This window comes from Coregonus lavaretus, assembly GCF_964263955.1.
Source record: "Coregonus lavaretus genome assembly, contig: HAP1_SCAFFOLD_6247, whole genome shotgun sequence".
Lineage (NCBI taxonomy): Eukaryota > Metazoa > Chordata > Actinopteri > Salmoniformes > Salmonidae > Coregonus > Coregonus lavaretus.
In genome coordinates, this window is record NW_028161443.1 from 10001 (window position 1) to 30000 (window position 20000).

The window sequence follows — 20000 nt, forward strand, 5'->3', positions numbered from 1 at the left end:
GGATTTTATAATGTCGTATGTTTTTCCCCCAACCCCACTTTCAATCAATTTGTATAGCAGACCCTCATGCCAAATTGAGTCAAAAGCTTTTTTGAAATCAACAAAGCATGAGAAGACTTTGCCTTTGTTTTGGTTTGTTTGTTTGTCAATTAGGGTGTGCAGGGTGAATACGTGGTCTGTTGTACGGTAATTTGGTAAAAAGCCAATTTGACATTTGCTCAGTACATTGTTTTCACTGAGGAAATGAACTAGTCTGCTGTTAATGATAATGCAGAGGATTTTCCCAAGGTTGCTGTTGACGCATATCCCACGGTAGTTATTGGGGTCAAATTTGTCTCCACTTTTGTGGATTGGGGTGATCAGTCCTTGGTTCCAAATATTGGGGAAGATGCCAGAGCTAAGGATGATGTTAAAGAGTTTAAGTATAGCTAATTGACATTTGTGGTCTGTATATTTTATCATTTCATTGAGGATACCATCAACACCACAGGACTTTTTGGGTTGGAGGGTTTGTATTTTGTCCTGTAGTTCATTCAATGTAATTGGAGAATCCAGTGGGTTCTGGTAGTCTTTAATAGTTGATTCTAAGATTTGCATTTGATCATGTATATTTTTTTGCTGTTTGTTCTCTGTTATAGGGCCAAAAAGATTGTAGAAGTGGTTTACCCATACATCTCCGTTTTGGATAGATAGCTCTTCGTGTTGTTGTTTGTTTTCCAATTTTCCCAGAAGTAGTTAGAGTCTATGGATTCTTCTGTTACATTGAGCTGATTTCTGACATGCTGTTCCTTCTTTTTCCGTAGTGTATTTCTGTATTGTTTTAGTGATTCACCATAGTGAAGGCATAGGCTCAGGTTTTCTGGGTCTCTATGTTTTTGGTTGGATAGGTTTCTCAATTTCTTTCTTAGGTTTTTGCATTCTTCATCAAACCATTTATCACTGTTGTTACTTTTCTTTGGTTTTCTGTTAAAGATTTTTAGATTTGATAGGGAAGCTGAGAGGTCAAATATACTGTTTAGGTTTTCTACTGCCATGTTTACACCTTCACTATTACAGTGGAACATTTTGTCCAGGAAGTTGTCTAGAATGGATTGAATTTGTTGTTGCCTAATTGTTTTTTGGTAGGTTTCAACACTACTTTCCTTCCATCTATAGCATTTCTTAATATTATTCAGTTCCTTTGGCTTTGATGCCTCATGATTGAGTATTGCTCTGTTCAAGTAGACTGTGATTTTGCTGTGGTCTGATAGGGGTGTCAGTGGGCTGACTGTGAACACTCTGAGAGACTCTGAGGGATCTCTCTCTTTCTCTCTCTCTCTCTCTCTCTCTCTCTCTCTCTCTCTCTCTCTCTCTCTCTCTTTCCCAATCTGGGTTCATTCTCTCTCTCTCTCTCTCTCTCTCTCTCTCTCTCTCTCACTCTCTCACTCACTCTCTCTCTTTCTCTCTCTCTCTCTCTCGCTCTCTCTCTCTCTTTCTGTCTCTCTCGCTCTCCCTCTCTCCATTTATGTCTCTCTCTGTCTATTTCACTAGCTTGTTCTTTCTCTCTCTCTCTTTCTCTCTCGCTCTCTCTCTCTCTTTCTTTCTTTCTCTCTCAATTCAATTCAAATAAATGTGCTTTATTGGCATGACCTAACAATGTTCATATTTGGAGATTTACAATATGAACATAATTAAAATAATAATAATCAATATTGTCAACGGGACAACAGTAACAACAATAATCAAGGGTCAAAATAACCATACATTGAACAATAACAATAAGCATAGCGGACATGTGCAGGTTGGTTGGTCTGTCAGACACTGTCCCTCATCTTATGGCAGGCAGCAATGTAGTGCGCTGCCAACCCACAGCTCTCTGCGTCCTCCCCCAACAGGACGGGTAGCCTATTCTCATCAGCGTGGTCTTGAATAAGAGTTTCAAATTTGGGGAAATGACACTCTCTAATTGTTTTACATTTTTGGCATTTTGTCAGGAAATGCGGCTCTGTCTCGGGTTCTGCCGTGGTGCAGTGGTTACACAGCCTTTCTTCTACAGGGAGCCAGGTTTTCCTGTGTCTACCCTTCTCAATGGAAAGGGTGTGCTCACTGAGCCTGTACTTTGTCATGGTTTTTCTAAGGTTGTGATCAGTAACCATGGTCAAATAGTTTGCCATGGTGTACTGTCGATTTAGGGCCAGATAGCACTGCATTTTGCTTTGCGCTTGAGTTTCCCAATAAGTAGTGTAGTTTTGTTTTGACTGTGTTGTAATTTGGTTTATTCTAACTGATTGGATGTTCTGGTGCTGAGGCTTCAGTGAGTTAGTAGAACAGGTTTGTGAACTCAGCCCCAGGACCAGCTGGATGAGGGGACTCTTTTCTTTGCTCAGTTCTTGGCATTGCAGGGCTTGGTAATGATATGAGAGGGGGTCACTGTATTATAGATGTTTCCAAAACTTAATGTCACGATCGTTTACAGACAGGACGGACCAAGGCGCAGCGTGATATGCATACATGTTTATTTATATTGAATAAACACCACGACAAAACAACAAATGAAACGAAACGTGAAGTCCAAGGTAGACAAACAACATACCTCACACGGAACAAGATCCCACAACTAACTCGTGCCAAAAGGCTGCCTAAGTATGGTCCCCAATCAGAGACAACGAGCGACAGCTGCCTCTGATTGGGAACCACACCGGCCAACATAGAAATAGATATACTAGAATATCAACATAGAACTACACAACATAGAACATACACACCCTGACTCAACAAATAAACGTCCCCTGAGTCAGGGCGTGACAGTACCCCCCCCCCAAAGGTGCGGACTCCGACCGCGCCACATAAACATAACAGGGTAGGGGCCGGGTGGGCATTCCGCCTCGGAGGCGGATCCGGCTCCGGGTGTGACCACCACCTATTCTCCGCCTCCCTGTTGCGCCCCTGGTCTGGTCTGGACCTCGGCGCGCTACTTCCCCTCTCCTTCCTCCCACGAAGTACCAAGCCCTGTCTGGACCCTGGTGTGGGTCCACACAGGGCTAAACAGTTTTAATATAGCCAATTGACATGTTGTACTAGTGAATTTGAGCATCTCGTTTAGGATGCCATCAGGTCCGCATGCTTTTTTAAATTTGAGGTCCTGAAGTTTCTTATAGAGCTCCTGGTCCGATGTATTTTGATTGTCCTTTATAGCTTTTTCTAATCCCTTCAACTTCTCAGGAATTTGGCATTGTTCTGCATTTGCATCAATTTGAACGGTGTTGTGGAGTGTTTTAAAATGGGTTGTCCATATGTCACCATTTTGTATCGCTAATTCCTCTAGTTTCGACTGTTTTAGGTATTTCCAATTTTGCCAGAAGTTGTTTGTGTTTATGGACTCCTCAATTAGTGTCAGATGCTTGCTGTTGTACTGTGCTTTTTTGGTTCTGAGTGTATGTTTATTAGTTTTAAAGTCTCACAGTAATGAAGGCGTAATTCACCATTATTTGGGTCTCTGTGCTTTTGGTTTGATAGTGTTCTAGGTTTTTTCCTTATAATTTTACAATCTGCATCAAACCAGTTGTCTTTTTTGTTTTGTTTTTTATCCATTTCAGTTGTGCTTCTTTTGCCGTTTGCCTGAATATATAGTTGATGTTTTTTACTGCTAGATTGATGCCTTCTTTACTGTGAGTGGAAGTGGTATCCAGAAAGTTATCTAAGAGTGTTTGGATATTTTGGTTACTGGTTGCTTTCTGGTATTCTTCTGTGCTGTTTTTTAGGCCCATCTGTATGAATTTGTACAGCTTACTGGGCTGTGAATGTGTGGTTGTTTCCATGTCTGTTCTTTTGAGGAACAACGTAATTTGTCTGTGATCAGACAGAGGTGTTAGTGGCTTGACGGTGAATGAGCTGAGAGAGAAAGGGTCAATGTCTTGAATCATATAGTCTACTGTGCTGTGGCCAAGAGGTGAGCAAATAGTGAATCTCTCTATAACCCGCCCATCTCCCTCCCTCCACCCATCCCTCTCTCTCTCCCTCCCTCCCTCCCTCCCTCCGACCATCTCTCTCTCTAACCATCCATCCCTCCCTCCCTCCCTCTCTCCGACCATCTCTCTTTTTAACCCATCCCTCTCTCTCTCCCTCCCTCCCTCCCTCCGACCATCTCTCTCTCTAACCATCCCTCCCTCCCTCCCTCTCTCCCTCTCTCCGACCATCTCTCTTTTTAACCCATCCCGCTCTCTCTCCCTCCATCCCTCCGACCATCTCTCTCTCTAACCATCCCTCCCTCCCTCTCTCTCTCCCTCCCTCCCTCCCTCCCTCCCTCCGTCCCTCCGACCATCTCTCTCTATAACCCATCACTCTCTCTCTCCCTCCCTCCCTCCGACCATCTCTCTTTTTAACCTATCCTTCTCTCTCCCTCCTCCCCCATCCCTCTCTTACTCTTCCCCCCATCCCTCTCTTCCACAGGTTGGTGGCACCTTAATTGGGAGGGATTGGCTCGTGGTAATGGCTGGAGCGGTATAAGTGGAATGGTATCAAATACATGGTTTCCAGGTGTTTGATGCCATTCCATTTGCTCAGTTTCGGCCATTATTATGAGCCGTCCTCCCCTCAGCAGCCTCCTGTGCTCTCTTCCAGGAGCGTCCAGGCAGTAAGAAGAAGGGTCGTGAGGAGGTGGTGGGGGGGAAGCGTCCTGGAGGTAAGTCTGGTAAAGAACCAGGCAGAGAGCTCTCCTCCACCACAGCCAGCCCTGAGAGTGACTATCAGGACCACCTCACTGACTCTACCGTAGAGCCTGAACTACAGGACAAATACAGGAGACAGCTGCATCAACAGGCTAGTACACTGTTATACTATACTATACTATACTATACTACCAGGACCACCACACTGACTCTACCGTAGAGCCTGAACTACAGGACAAATACAGGAGACAGCTGCATCAACAGGCTAGTACACTGTTATACTGTACTATACTATACTATACTATACTATACTATACTATACTATACTATACTATACTACCAGGACCACCACACTGACTCTACTGTAGAGCCTGAACTACAGGACAAATACAGGAGACAGCTGCACCAGCAGGCTAGTACACTGTTATACTGTATATGTTTGATTTGTTTAACACTTTTTGGGTTACTACATGATTCCATATGTGTTATTTCATCGTTTTGATGTCTTCACTATTATTCTACAATGTAGAAAATGGTATAAAAATAAAAATAAAGAAAAACCCTTGAATGAGTAGATGTTCTTAAACTTTTTACTGGTACTGTATGTTTACTTTGCCAAAGCAAGTGAAGTAGATAATAAACAAAAGTGGTTCTCTCTCTCTTTCTTTCTCTGTCTCTCTCTCTCCCCCCCCCCTTTCTCTCTCTCTCTCTCTTTCTCTCATATTGTCTCTCTCTCCCTCTCTCTCCCTCTCTCTGTCTCTCTCTCTCTCTCCCTCTCTCTCTCTCTCTCTGTCTCTCTCTCTCTCTCCCTCTCTCTCCCTCTCTCTGTCTCTCTCTCTCTCTCTCTCTCTCTCTGTCTCTCTCTCTTTCTCTTCCAGGTGTATATTCTAATGGAAGGCTTAGTGGACTCTCTGTGTGTGCTGTTGGATGAGGCTGCAGAGGGACAGGCTGTGAGCTGACACACACACACACACACACACACACACACACACACACACACACACACACACACACACAGCTCTCTGATCCCAATGTCCAACTTAAATAGATTCCCCTCTTCCTCCTTAACACACACCTTTGTACTGAGAATCCATCACAGGTGCAGAGGTTTATTTTCTCACTATGACATCAATAAACTTGCTTTGTGAACTTACTGTCTTGGTTTCCTTATTATGACTGAGAGATGTGGTTGTCTTACCTAGCTCCCTCACACATACTGATTCTGAGGAGGAGGAGTGTGGGTTAAACGCTGACTGCATGCTACCCACTACCCAGTATCCACCCCCATCCCCTTCTCTCTCTCTCTCTCTCTCTCTCTCTCTCTCTCTCTCTCTCTCTCTCTCTCTCTCTCTCTCTCTCTCTGTGAGCTGTGCGTATGCGTACCTGCCATGCATGCGTGCGTGTGTGAGTGGGCGCGTGAGTGTGCCATGCCGTTGGTTGTCCTATGCGGATGTCACGGTTGCTGCCCGCCTCGTGCATCCCAACTTCACCCGACCGTTGTAAAGGGAACAGACTACACGTCCCTTCGGAATTCCACTGCCGTTCCACGCACGGGGCTGGAGCACTGCTTTCTGCTCGTCTGTCCTCAGTCATCAACCGGCATGTTTCGGGAGTAGCCTACCGATAGCTCCCTTGCTCGCTGCATCTCTGTGTTACGGTTCAGTGCTGCTGATACCGGTGGTTTAATACTACTGGGGGAATACCTACACTGCAGAGAGAGGGAGAGAGCGAGAGAGGGAAGGAGCGGAGAGGAGGATGGTGCCTGGTGTAGGAGGAGGGAGGTGATCATGGCAGAGGTAAGCGGAACGGACAGAATGCGGTAAACTAAGCACATTGGCTATCTGGGTTTTTAGGCTACCGCGACATAAAACAAATCATAGTTTACTGCGATATTTAAACATAGCCAAAGCTAAACTTGGATGATTTCGATAGGCTATTAGTTCGTTTTACATTATTCGGCAGTTTTTTTTGTAATAAAAGCGGTGTGTTGTATAGGTATTGTAGGCAATTTGGGGGTTGGTTAGTGTGGCCATGTTTTCTTGACAGCTCAGATTGGACAATGAGCACATTGCGTTGCGTAAGAATATTTGCATGAATGCTTTGGTAGTTTAGTAGTCAGTACCTCCTCTAGCGTTTTGGGGGCCCTAAGCGAGATTTGGTCAGGGGGCACCTCCCCACCTCGAGGGCAGAACGTTTTAATGATATCTGTGTGAGAGTGACTAATACAATCAATGGGGGCACCCTGGAGGTCAGGGCTCCTGAGCACATGCCCTGTGGTAATTTGGTGATGATTAGGCCTACTACAAGGGTTAGATAGCTGGGTAGACTACCTTACCTGACATGGGCTAATTCAGTGACTGACAACAAGAGGAACACTGCTGATGAACAACTACATTTCGAAATTGCACTTTTCTAACTGTCAACAGTAAGTTGAGACCCCGACTAAGTTTATATATATATATTTTTTTGGTCGGGGCCCCTAGTAACCTATAGTGGGCTGCTGGAGGAGGAAAGGAGGTGTGTGTGTGTGTGGACGTGTTTAACAAAAATTTGACCAACTGTGGACATTTTGTTATTCCCCACGAGGTCAAATGCTATTTCTAGGGGGTTTAGGGTTAAGGTTAGAATTAGTGTTAGGGTTAGAATTATGTTAAGGGTTAGGAGCTAGGGTTAGGTTTATGGTTAGGGAAAATTGGATTTTGAATGGGACTGAATTGTGTGTCCCCACAAGATTAGCTGTACAAGACTGTGTGTGTGTGTGTGTGTGTGAGAGAGAGAGAGAGAGCTGGAGATGATTTGTCAGAAAGGTGATACTGATTGAACTGCTGATGTTTCCATTCTTTATTTTCTCTGTGTCCTCAAGTCTGTCTGTCTGTCCTCTCTCTCCTCTCTCTCTTCTCTCTCTTCTCTCTTTCCTCTCTCTCTCCTCTCCTCTCTCCCTCTCTCTCTCCTCTCCCTCTCTCTCTTCTCTCTTTCCTCTCTCTCTCCTCTCCCCTCTCTCTCCTCTCCTCTCCCCTCTCTCTCCTCTCTCTCTCAGTGTGTATTGCAGTTCTTCAGTGATATTGCTGAAGTCAGCACTACTGCAGGACAAAGCATTCTGTGACTGTTCTGTTCATCCTAACATCCTATTGGAGGACGGCTGTAGAACAAGCCATCCTATAGGAGGACATTTGAAATATAGAATCAACTAATTACCCTGTTAGCCCACTGAGCCAATAATTGGGCAACACACCTGATTCCACTAATCAACTCATCATCAAACCTTTGATTAGTGGGATCAGGTGTGTAGTGCTGAGGCTAAAACTAAATGATCACCCCTTTGGGTCCCCAGGACCAGGATTGAGATACACTGGTTTAATGGGTTAATTGTGATGTGAACACAGCCTGAAGTACACAGGAGCCAGACACAGAGGAGAGAAAGAACAGTTTGAGCTCTTAAGAGATGAAGTCTCTCATGTCTCTGGTAATATATTAGTTTAGATGTGAAAGTGGGTTACGGTGTGTGTGTGTGTGGGGGTGTGTGTGTGTGTGTGTGTGTGTGTGTGCGTGCGTGCGTATGTGTGTGTGTGTGTGTGTGTGTGTGTGTGTGTGTGTGTGTGTTGGCCTGGATAAGACCAAGCTCTGCCAGACACATAAATAGTGGCACTTTTTTATGACCTACTTCCTGTTGACAAGTAGAATGAAGTTTCTCCGACACTCTGATCTAAGTTCAGTTATGTGTTTTCCCCTCTAATGGTTCAGGATAGAATTAGGGGAAGTGTAAACTGATCCTAGATCTGTGGTCAGGTTAGTATCTAATGGTTTAGGTTAGGATTATCGGAGTGTAATCTGGTCCTAGATCAGTGGTTAGGTTAGTATCTAATGGTTTAGGTTAGGATTATCGGAGTGTAATCTGGTCCTAGATCAGTGGTTAGGTTAGTATCTAATGGTTTAGGTTAGGATTATCGGAGTGTAATCTGGTCCTAGATCAGTGGTTAGGTTCGTATCTAATGGTTTAGGTTAGGATTATCGGAGTGTAATCTGGTCCTAGATCAGTGGTTAGGTTAGTATCTAATGGTTTAGGTTAGGATTATCGGAGTGTAATCTGGTCCTAGATCAGTGGTTAGGTTAGTATCTAATGGTTTAGGTTAGGATTATCGGAGTGTAATCTGGTCCTAGATCAGTGGTTAGGTTAGTATCTAATGGTTTAGGTTAGGATTATCGGAGTGTAATCTGGTCCTAGATCAGTGGTTAGGTTAGTATCTAATGGTTTAGGTTAGGATTATCGGAGTGTAATCTGGTCCTAGATCAGTGGTTAGGTTCGTATCTAATGGTTTAGGTTAGGATTATCGGAGTGTAATCTGGTCCTAGATCAGTGGTTAGGTTAGTATCTAATGGTTTAGGTTAGGATTATCGGCGTGTAATCTGGTCCTAGATCGGTGGTTAGGTTCGTATCTAATGGTTTAGGTTAGGATTATCGGAGTGTAATCTGGTCCTAGATCAGTGGTTAGGTTCGTATCTAATGGTTCAATCTGAATTTGTTGCAGGAAACTGATCCTAGGTCTGCAGGGCAACAAATTCAGTATTGGGCGACAGGAGAATAAAGCAATCTAGTCTCTTCAGGGTTCGTCCCAAATGGCACCCCATTCCCATTAAAGTGCACTACTTTTGACCAGGACCTGTAGGGCGCTTGTTAAAAGTAGTTCACTATATGGAATATGGTACACTATATAGGGAATAAGGTTCCAATTCGGACGCTGGCCAATAATCTAACAAAAAGGATCAAGAAGAGACTCCTATCTCTCCTGTCAGCAAATAACATTTAGTTAGAAGTGTTTAGTAGTCATATTACTGGATAATTAGCTAATTAACTAAGGAACAGTTAAAGTGTTTAGTAGTCATATTACTGGATAATTAGCTAATTAACCAAGGAACAGTTAAAGTGTTAAGTAGTCATATTACTGGATAATTAGCTAATTAACCAAGGAACAGTTAAAGTGTTTAGTAGTCATATTACTGGATAATTAGCTAATTAACTAAGGAACAGTTAAAGTGTTAAGTAGTCATATTACTGGATAATTAGCTAATTAACCAAGGAACAGTTAGTGTTTAGTAGTCATATTACTGGATAATTAGCTAATTAACCAAGGAACAGTTAGTGTTTAGTAGTCATATTACTGGATAATTAGCTAATTAACCAAGGAACAGTTAAAGTGTTAAGTAGTCATATTACTGGATAATTAGCTAATTAACCAAGGAACAGTTAAAGTGTTTAGTAGTCATATTACTGGATAATTAGCTAATTAACCAAGGAACAGTTAGTGTTTAGTAGTCATATTACTGGATAATTAGCTAATTAACTAAGGAACAGTTAAAGTGTTTAGTAGTCATATTACTGGATAATTAGCTAATTAACCAAGGAACAGTTAAAGTGTTTAGTAGTCATATTACTGGATAATTAGCTAATTAACCAAGGAACAGTTAAAGTGTTAAGTAGTCATATTACTGGATAATTAGCTAATTAACTAAGGAACAGTTAAAGTGTTTAGTAGTCATATTACTGGATAATTAGCTAATTAACCAAGGAACAGTTAAAGTGTTTAGTAGTCATATTACTGGATAATTAGCTAATTAAGTAAGGAACAGTTAAAGTGTTTAGTAGTCATATTACTGGATAATTAGCTAATTAACCAAGGAACAGTTAAAGTGTTAAGTAGTCATATTACTGGATAATTAGCTAATTAAGTAAGGAACAGTTAAAGTGTTTAGTAGTCATATTACTGGATAATTAGCTAATTAACTAAGGAACAGTTAGTGTTAAGTAGTCATATTACTGGATAATTAGCTAATTAACCAAGGAACAGTTAAAGTGTTTAGTAGTCATATTACTGGATAATTAGCTAATTAACCAAGGAACAGTTAAAGTGTTTAGTAGTCATATTACTGGATAATTAGCTAATTAACCAAGGAACAGTTAAAGTGTTAAGTAGTCATATTACTGGATAATTAGCTAATTAACCAAGGAACAGTTAGTGTTTAGTAGTCATATTACTGGATAATTAGCTAATTAACTAAGGAACAGTTAGTGTTTAGTAGTCATATTACTGGATAATTAGCTAATTAACTAAGGAACAGTTAGTGTTAAGTAGTCATATTACTGGATAATTAGCTAATTAACTAAGGAACAGTTAAAGTGTTTAGTAGTCATATTACTGGATAATTAGCTAATTAACTAAGGAACAGTTAGTGTTTAGTAGTCATATTACTGGATAATTAGCTAATTAACCAAGGAACAGTTAGTGTTTAGTAGTCATATTACTGGATAATTAGCTAATTAACCAAGGAACAGTTAAAGTGTTAAGTAGTCATATTACTGGATAATTAGCTAATTAACCAAGGAACAGTTAAAGTGTTTAGTAGTCATATTACTGGATAATTAGCTAATTAACCAAGGAACAGTTAGTGTTTAGTAGTCATATTACTGGATAATTAGCTAATTAACCAAGGAACAGTTAGTGTTTAGTAGTCATATTACTGGATAATTAGCTAATTAACTAAGGAACAGTTAGTGTTAAGTAGTCATATTACTGGATAATTAGCTAATTAACCAAGGAACAGTTGGAATCAAATCAAATCAAATTGTATTGGTCACATACACATGTTTAGCAGATGTTATTGCGGGTGTAGCGAAATGCTTGTGCTTCTAGCTCCGACAGTGCAGTAATCTCTAACAAGTAATATCTAACAATTTACAACATATACCCAATACACACAAATCTAAGTAAAGCAATGGAATTAAGAATATATACATAAATATATGGACAAGCAAAGACAGAGTGGCATGGACTAAGATACAGTAGAATATTATAGAATAGAATACAGTATATACATATGAGATGAGTAGTGCAAGATATGTAAACATTATTAAAGTGACTAGTGTTCCATTTATTAAATTGGCCAGTGATTTCTAATCTATGTATATAGGCAGCAGCCTCTAATGTGCTAGTGAAGGCTATTTAACAGTCTGATCGCCTTGAGTTAGAAGCTGTTTTTCAGTCTCTCGGTCCCAGCTTTGATGCACCTGTATTGACCTCGCCTTCTGGATGATAGCGGGGTGAACAGGCAGTGGCTCGGGTGGTTGTTGTCCTTGATGATCTTTTTGGCCTTCCTGTGACATCGGGTGCTTTAGGTGTCCTGGAGGGCGGGTAGTTTGCCCCTGGTAATGCGTTCGGCAGACCGCACCACCCTCTGGAGAGCCCTGCAGTTGCGGGCTGTGCAGCTGCCATACCAGGTGGTGATACAGCCCGATAGGATTCTCTCAATTGTGCATCTGTAAAAGTTTGTGAGGGTTTTATGTGCCAAGCCAAATTTCTTCAGCCTCCTGAGGTTGAAGAGGCACTGTTGCGCCTTCTTCACCACACTGTCTGTGTGGGTGGACCATTTCAGTTTGTCAGTGATGTGTACGGCGAGGAACTTGAAGCTTGCCACCTTCTCCACTGCGGTCCCGTCGATGTGGATAGGGGGGTGCACCCTCTGCTGTTTCCTGTAGTCCATGATCATCTCCTTTGTTTTGTTGACGTTGAGTGAGAGGTTATTTTCCTGGGACCACACTCCTAGAGCCCTCACCACCTCCCTGTAGGCTGTCTCGTCATTGTTGGTAATCAAGCCTACTACTTTTGTGTCGTCTGCAAACTTGATGATTGAGTTGGATTGAGTTGATTGAAGTGTTTAGTAGTCATATTACTGGATAATTAGCTAATTAACCAAGGAACAGTTAGTGTTTAGTAGTCATATTACTGGATAATTAGCTAATTAACCAAGGAACAGTTAAAGTGTTTAGTAGTCATATTACTGGATAATTAGCTAATTAACCAAGGAACAGTTAGTGTTTAGTAGTCATATTACTGGATAATTAGCTAATTAACCAAGGAACAGTTAGTGTTTAGTAGTCATATTACTGGATAATTAGCTAATTAACTAAGGAACAGTTAAAGTGTTTAGTAGTCATATTACTGGATAATTAGCTAATTAACCAAGGAACAGTTAAAGTGTTTAGTAGTCATATTACTGGATAATTAGCTAATTAACCAAGGAACAGTTAAAGTGTTTAGTAGTCATATTACTGGATAATTAGCTAATTAACCAAGGAACAGTTAAAGTGTTTAGTAGTCATATTACTGGATAATTAGCTAATTAACCAAGGAACAGTTAAAGTGTTTAGTAGTCATATTACTGGATAATTAGCTAATTAACCAAGGAACAGTTAAAGTGTTTAGTAGTCATATTACTGGATAATTAGCTAATTAACTAAGGAACAGTTAAAGTGTTTAGTAGTCATATTACTGGATAATTAGCTAATTAACCAAGGAACAGTTAGTGTTTAGTAGTCATATTACTGGATAATTAGCTAATTAACTAAGGAACAGTTAAAGTGTTTAGTAGTCATATTACTGGATAATTATCTAATTAACCAAGGAACAGTTAGTGTTTAGTAGTCATATTAATGGATAATTAGCTAATTAACCAAGGAACAGTTAAAGTGTTTAGTAGTCATATTACTGGATAATTAGCTAATTAACCAAGGAACAGTTAAAGTGTTTAGTAGTCATATTACTGGATAATTAGCTAATTAACCAAGGAACAGTTAAAGTGTTTAGTAGTCATATTACTGGATAATTAGCTAATTAACCAAGGAACAGTTAAAGTGTTTAGTAGTCATATTACTGGATAATTAGCTAATTAACCAAGGAACAGTTAAAGTGTTTAGTAGTCATATTACTGGATAATTAGCTAATTAACTAAGGAACAGTTAAAGTGTTTAGTAGTCATATTACTGGATAATTAGCTAATTAACCAAGGAACAGTTAGTGTTTAGTAGTCATATTACTGGATAATTAGCTAATTAACTAAGGAACAGTTAAAGTGTTTAGTAGTCATATTACTGGATAATTAGCTAATTAACGAAGGAACAGTTAAAGTGTTTAGTAGTCATATTACTGGATAATTAGCTAATTAACTAAGGAACAGTTAAAGTGTTTAGTAGTCATATTACTGGATAATTAGCTAATTAACCAAGGAACAGTTAAAGTGTTTAGTAGTCATATTACTGGATAATTAGCTAATTAACCAAGGAACAGTTAGTGTTTAGTAGTCATATTACTGGCTAATTAGCTAATTAACTAAGGAGCAGTTGAGTTGATAATGATTGACTTGTATTAACACATTTTAATTGTTATTTTAAAGAGTTTAATTGTCTGTCTGTGTCTATCACTCTCTCTTTCTCACTTTATTTTCTCTCTCTCTCTCTCTCTCTCTCTCTCTCTCTCTCTCTCTCTCTCTCTCTCTCTCTCTCTCTCTCTCTCTCTCTCTCTCTCCCTCCCTCCCTCCTACAGTGGTGCCTCTGACCCCCTCTCCAAAGTGCGGAGACTCTACCACCTCAACTACCTCCTCCCTCCTCCCCCCCCTTACCCCACCCCCTTTAACATTTACCTTACACCCCTAACTCCACCCCCCAACACCAGTCACCATGACAACCTCAGCGTTGCGTCGCCAGGTGAAGAACATTGTTCACAACTACTCTGAGGCAGAGATCAAGGTGACTGTAACTAACTATACTAACTCTACTATATTTTATACTTTCCTTCTGTGTGTTGTAGTAAGGTTTGTTTGCCTGTTGTGTGTTTCCACCTGGTTATTTAACCATCGGGTAACACTGTGGTGTAATATCAGGTAACACTGTGGTGTAACGTAAGGTAACACTGTGGTGTAATATCAGGTAACACTGTGGTGTAATATCAGGTAACATTGTGGTGTAATGTAAGGTAACACTGTGGTGTAATATCAGGTAACACTGTGGTGTAATATCAGGTAACACTGTGGTGTAATGTAAGGTAACACTGTGGTGTAATATCAGGTAACATTGTGGTGTAATGTAAGGTAACACTGTGGTGTAATATCAGGTAACACTGTGGTGTAATGTAAGGTAACACTGTGGTGTAATATCAGGTAACATTGTGGTGTAATGTAAGGTAACACTGTGGTGTAATATCAGGTAACACTGTGGTGTAATATCAGGTAACACTGTGGTGTAATGTAAGGTAACATTGTGGTGTAATGTAAGGTAACACTGTGGTGTAATGTAAGGTAACACTGTGGTGTAATATCAGGTAACACTGTGGTGTAATATCAGGTAACACTGTGGTGTAATATCAGGTAACATTGTGGTGTAATGTAAGGTAACACTGGTGTAATGTAAGGTAACACTGTGCTGTAATGTAAGGTAACACTGTGGTGTAATGTAAGGTAACACTGGTTTAATATCAGGAAAATTGTGGTGTAATGTAAGGTAACACTGTGGTTTAATATCAGGTAACATTGTGGTGTAATATCAGGTAACACTGTGGTGTAATATCAGGTAACACTGTGGTGTAATATCAGGTAACATTGTGGTGTAATGTAAGGTAACATTGTGGTGTAATATCAGGTAACACTGTGGTGTAATATCAGGTAACATTGTGGTGTAATGTAAGGTAACACTGTGGTGTAATATCAGGTAACACTGTGGTGTAATATCAGGTAACATTGTGGTGTAATGTAAGGTAACACTGTGGTGTAATGTAATGTAACACTGTGGTGTAATATCAGGTAACATTGTGGTGTAATGTAAGGTAACACTGTGGTGTAATGTAAGGTAACACTGTGGTGTAATATCAGGTAACATTGTGGTGTAATGTAAGGTAACACTGTGGTGTAATATCAGGTAACATTGTGGTGTAATGTAAGGGAACACTGTGGTGTAATATCATGTAACATTGTGGTGTAATGTAAGGTAACACTGTGGTGTAATGTAAGGTAACACTGTGGTATAATATCAGGTAACATTGTGGTGTAATGTAAGGTAACACTGTGGTGTAATATCAGGTAACATTGTGGTGTAATGTAAGGTAACACTGTGGTGTAATATCATGTAACATTGTGGTGTAATGTAAGGTAACACTGTGGTGTAATGTAAGGTAACACTGTGGTCCCTTACATTACACCACAATGTTACCTGATATTACACCATGCTTTGATACATGTTCATTCATGTTTTATTGACTACTTACAAAGCCTTTATACATTATTGGTAGCCCCTACCTTACACACCTGCTACACTGGGGAGAAGGCAGCCCCTCATTATAGGTAAAATGTTGACAGAAATATTACCCCCCCCCCACCCCTCTTCTAAACCTGGTGTGTGATACCTCTTTCTCTCATTCCAATACCCCTCCCCCCTCAACCAGGTGCGCGAAGCGACCTCCAACGACCCGTGGGGCCCCTCCTCCTCGCTGATGTCAGAGATCGCTGACCTCACCTTTAACGTGGTGGCGTTTGCTGAGGTCATGGGCATGGTCTGGAAACGCCTCAACGACCACGGGAAGAACTGGAGACACGTCTACAAGGTAAACACACACCTTTAAAGACACACCATTACGTCTACAAGGTAAACACACACCTTTAAAGACACACCATTACGTCTACAAGGTAAACACCTTTAAAGACACACCATTACGTCTACAAGGTAAACACACACCTTTAAAGAGACACCATTACGTCTACAAGGTAAACACCTTTAAAGACACACCATTACGTCTACAAGGTAAACACCTTTAAAGACACACCATTACGTCTACAAGGTAAACACCTTTAAAGACACACCATTACGTCTACAAGGTAAACACACACCTTTAAAGAGACACCATTACGTCTACAAGGTAAACACCTTTAAAGACACACCATTACGTCTACAAGGTAAACACCTTTAAAGACACACCATTACGTCTACAAGGTAAACACCTTTAAAGACACACCATTACGTCTACAAGGTAAACACCTTTAAAGACACACCATTACGTCTACAAGGTAAACACCTTTAAAGACACACCATTACGTCTACAAGGTAAACACCTTTAAAGACACACCATTACGTCTACAAGGTAAACACCTTTAAAGAGACACCATTACGTCTACAAGGTAAACACTTTTAAAGACACACCATTACGTCTACAAGGTAAACACCTTTAAAGACACACCATTACGTCTACAAGGTAAACACCTTTAAAGACACACCATTACGTCTACAAGGTAAACACCTTTAAAGACACACCATTACGTCTACAAGGTAAACACCTTTAAAGACACACCATTACGTCTACAAGGTAAACACCTTTAAAGAGACACCATTACGTCTACAAGGTAAACACCTTTAAAGACACACCATTACGTCTACAAGGTAAACACCTTTAAAGACACACCATTACGTCTACAAGGTAAACACCTTTAAAGACACACCATTACGTCTACAAGGTAAACACCTTTAAAGACACACCATTACGTCTACAAGGTAAACACCTTTAAAGACACACCATTATGTCTACAAGGTAAACACTAGGGTTGCAAAATTACATGAACTTTCCCAAAATTCCACAGTTTTTTTGTTGTTTATCCTGGTTGGAAGATTCCTGGGGTCAGAAGGGAATAAACAGTAAATGCAGAATCCTCCAACCAGGATTTCTAGAAAACCAGGGACATTTTGGGAAAGGTACCAAAATGTTGCAACCCTACTAAAGACACCTTTTTCAACGTTGTTTTTTATTTTTAAGAAAATGTAGTGGAGAGAGAGAGTGAGTAGATATACCAGATGAGACCAGATTAAACGAGTCTGTCTTTAAAGGTTGAATATTCAGAAATAGCTCTAATAGTTTGCCTAATTTCAGTTTATGTGGCAAAACAAGCAGTCATTGTGTAGAGAATCATTGTACCATCTAAACCGCTGTCAAATATATTTTCCATAACCAAAAATATTGTATTTTCAGCTGTTTGAAGCTGGTGTACAAAACCGAAAGTAAAAGACACACCAAAAAAATTTTAAGAACGGGAAGCATAGAAATTGCGCATATAGAACAGATCTACCGCTTCTTAGACTTGCTTTCAATGAGAATGTGGATTTGGAATAGTTACATTTTCACCATTAAATCAGTCTGACTATTTTGGTCTTATTTTAATATCCTAAATTAGTTTGTACTCATTTTTATCATTCTATGCAGCTTTTATTGTCTTTTATCAAATCTATTTTTAAGTTATGTATTTTAATTTTAGTTTAGTATGTACAGCACCTTGACTTGTGGTGTCTGTATGAAATGTGCAGTAGAAAAAAAAGTGTATTATTATTATATTACAAGGCCCTGACGCTGCTCGACTACTTGATCAAGACCGGCTCAGAGAGAGTGGCTCAGCAGTGCCGCGAGAACGCATTCACCATACAGGTGGGTGGGGGAAACTGGAGTATGGTGGGGAGGGTGTTCTGGTACAAAATGACATAAATGCTGCAGTGGACTCCTGCTATACACTCTTAGAAATAAAGGTGCTATCAAGAACCTTAAAGGGTTCTTCGACTGTCCCCATAGGAGCACCCTTTGAATAACCCTTTTTGGTTTCAGGTAGAACCCTTTTGGGTTCCATGTACAACCCTTTCCACAGAGGGTTCTACATGGAACCCAAAAGGGTTCTACCTGGAACGAAAAAGAGTGTAGAATGGTGTCGGTTAGGAATCGCCATGCAATACAGAAGACTGTGGGCCCAGCTACATGCACTGGAATATGCACTTACCTGTCATGCTATTAAAATGAGTCATAGTAACACCAAGCTTATGAGCACTTCACTTCATGTAATGAGTATGTATAAACTGTAGGAGTATGTACAGTTACGCTCAAATATACTGTCACCCTAGCATGATTCACTATTTATTTTAAAATAAAAAAGTCTACTTCACATTAAACCCTTATCATGTCTCCTATGTAAGGGGCATAGGCTATATAATAATGTATGTGTAATAATGTATATAATATCATGCAGATGTAATAATGTATATTATATTATGTATTTATACAATGGTTGGGTATAATCCTGGACGCTGATTGGTTAGAACATCATTCCAGCCGGTGTCTATTCCACAAGTTACCACCGGCTAAATCTATGATGTTGAAATGCCTATTTACTCTGTTCCATCTGACTTCGCAATCCACTGTCTCATCAGCCCAGCCAGGCAATTTATAAACTTGATCCACTGTAAAAAGCATCTAGACATTATCCCACATTTATTTTAGACTAACATTTAGTTTTCAACAGCGGAGATTTGTATAAACCTTGCTGTCTGTCTCTGACATTTGCAACATTGTTTCGATATTCAAATTCGATCTCCAGCTGTCCCATAGTAATGAACGTGTCGGGACGAGACAGACAGGCAGGCAGCGTTTCTCATGAATCAGCTGGCATCATTTTTATGGATATATACAAAGAAATGTCAATTGAAAAAAGGTCAAACGAAACGAAGTGCAGCTAGTTTGCAGTCTTTCCAGCTTCAGGTTGAAGTGATTGTGTTAGCTGTGTTGTTGGCTAGCTCCTCTGAACAACAGTGTCCTGACGAGTGAGCACATTTCCTACACGAAATCGCGCCTCATTAGCTCATTGTTATGGATGTATCCAAATAAATGTCACTAGAAAACAGCTTAAACAAACGCAAATGCAGCTACTTTGTTGTTTTTCTGGCTGCACTGTTTGACGTGACTGTAAGTTAGCCGTAGTTAGCTAGCTAGCAAGCAAGGGATAAGAACGTTGCCAGCCAGTATGATAATGGAACATTTAGAACGAACGACTGGGTCGCGTCCATAGGTACAGAACAAAAGGACTGAACGACTGGGTCACGTCTCTGGCAACCGAACCGATAGAACAAACGACCAGCCGGCTTGGGTAGCAACCTTAGATTTGTGTCGGGACTATTATCCTGTGGAAGGATAATATGTCAATCATTATTTGAATATGTTGGTAACCCGTTGTATAAAAGTGATAATGCCCTCGAAGCCGGTGTTTGGAGGATATATTAGCTTCGTCTCGGGCCTAACACCCGTGCCAATATATCCTTCAAACACCGGCTTCTCGTGCATTATCACTTAAATGTAATAATGTATATAATATAATGTATATGTAATAATGTATATAATATAATGTATATACTATAATATATATAATATAATGTATATGTGATAATGTATATGTGATCATGTATATTATATAATGCCAAGGAATCAATTTCATATTAAATCCTCATCATCATGTCTCCATGTAGACGCTGCGTGACTTCCAGTACATGGACCGTGACGGCCGTGACCAGGGGGGCAACGTGAGGGAGAAGGCCCGCCAGCTGGTGTCTCTACTCAGGGATGAGGAGCGGCTCAGACAGGAGAGGAGCCAGGCATTGACGACTAAAGAACGCATGACGGCGGGAACGGGGGGAGGAGGAGGAGGGACAGGGGGAGGAGGAGGAGGGACGGGGGGAGG

At 40.5% G+C, this 20000-nt stretch overlaps 2 protein-coding genes across 2 annotated transcripts in view; both read left to right on the forward strand.

The window, feature by feature from the left end:
- Positions 1 to 5605, forward strand: part of LOC311120684 (MYCBP-associated protein-like) — a gene marked incomplete at both ends in the record, with an annotated part of 15488 nt that extends 9883 nt beyond the window's left edge. Inside the window, 2 exons of the mRNA XM_084195261.1 lie at positions 4600 to 4797; positions 5525 to 5605. Coding sequence (XP_084051387.1) covers positions 4600 to 4797; positions 5525 to 5605 — 279 coding nt within the window. The remainder of the gene's footprint in view (positions 1 to 4599; positions 4798 to 5524) is intronic.
- Positions 5606 to 14151: 8546 nt separating this feature from the next.
- LOC311120683 (epsin-3-like) overlaps positions 14152 to 20000 on the forward strand; it is a gene marked incomplete at both ends in the record, with an annotated part of 9103 nt that continues 3254 nt past the window's right edge. The window contains 4 exons of the mRNA XM_084195260.1: positions 14152 to 14220; positions 15908 to 16066; positions 17846 to 17929; positions 19789 to 20000. The exon at positions 19789 to 20000 is cut by the window's right edge and continues 167 nt beyond it. Coding sequence (XP_084051386.1) covers positions 14152 to 14220; positions 15908 to 16066; positions 17846 to 17929; positions 19789 to 20000 — 524 coding nt within the window. The remainder of the gene's footprint in view (positions 14221 to 15907; positions 16067 to 17845; positions 17930 to 19788) is intronic.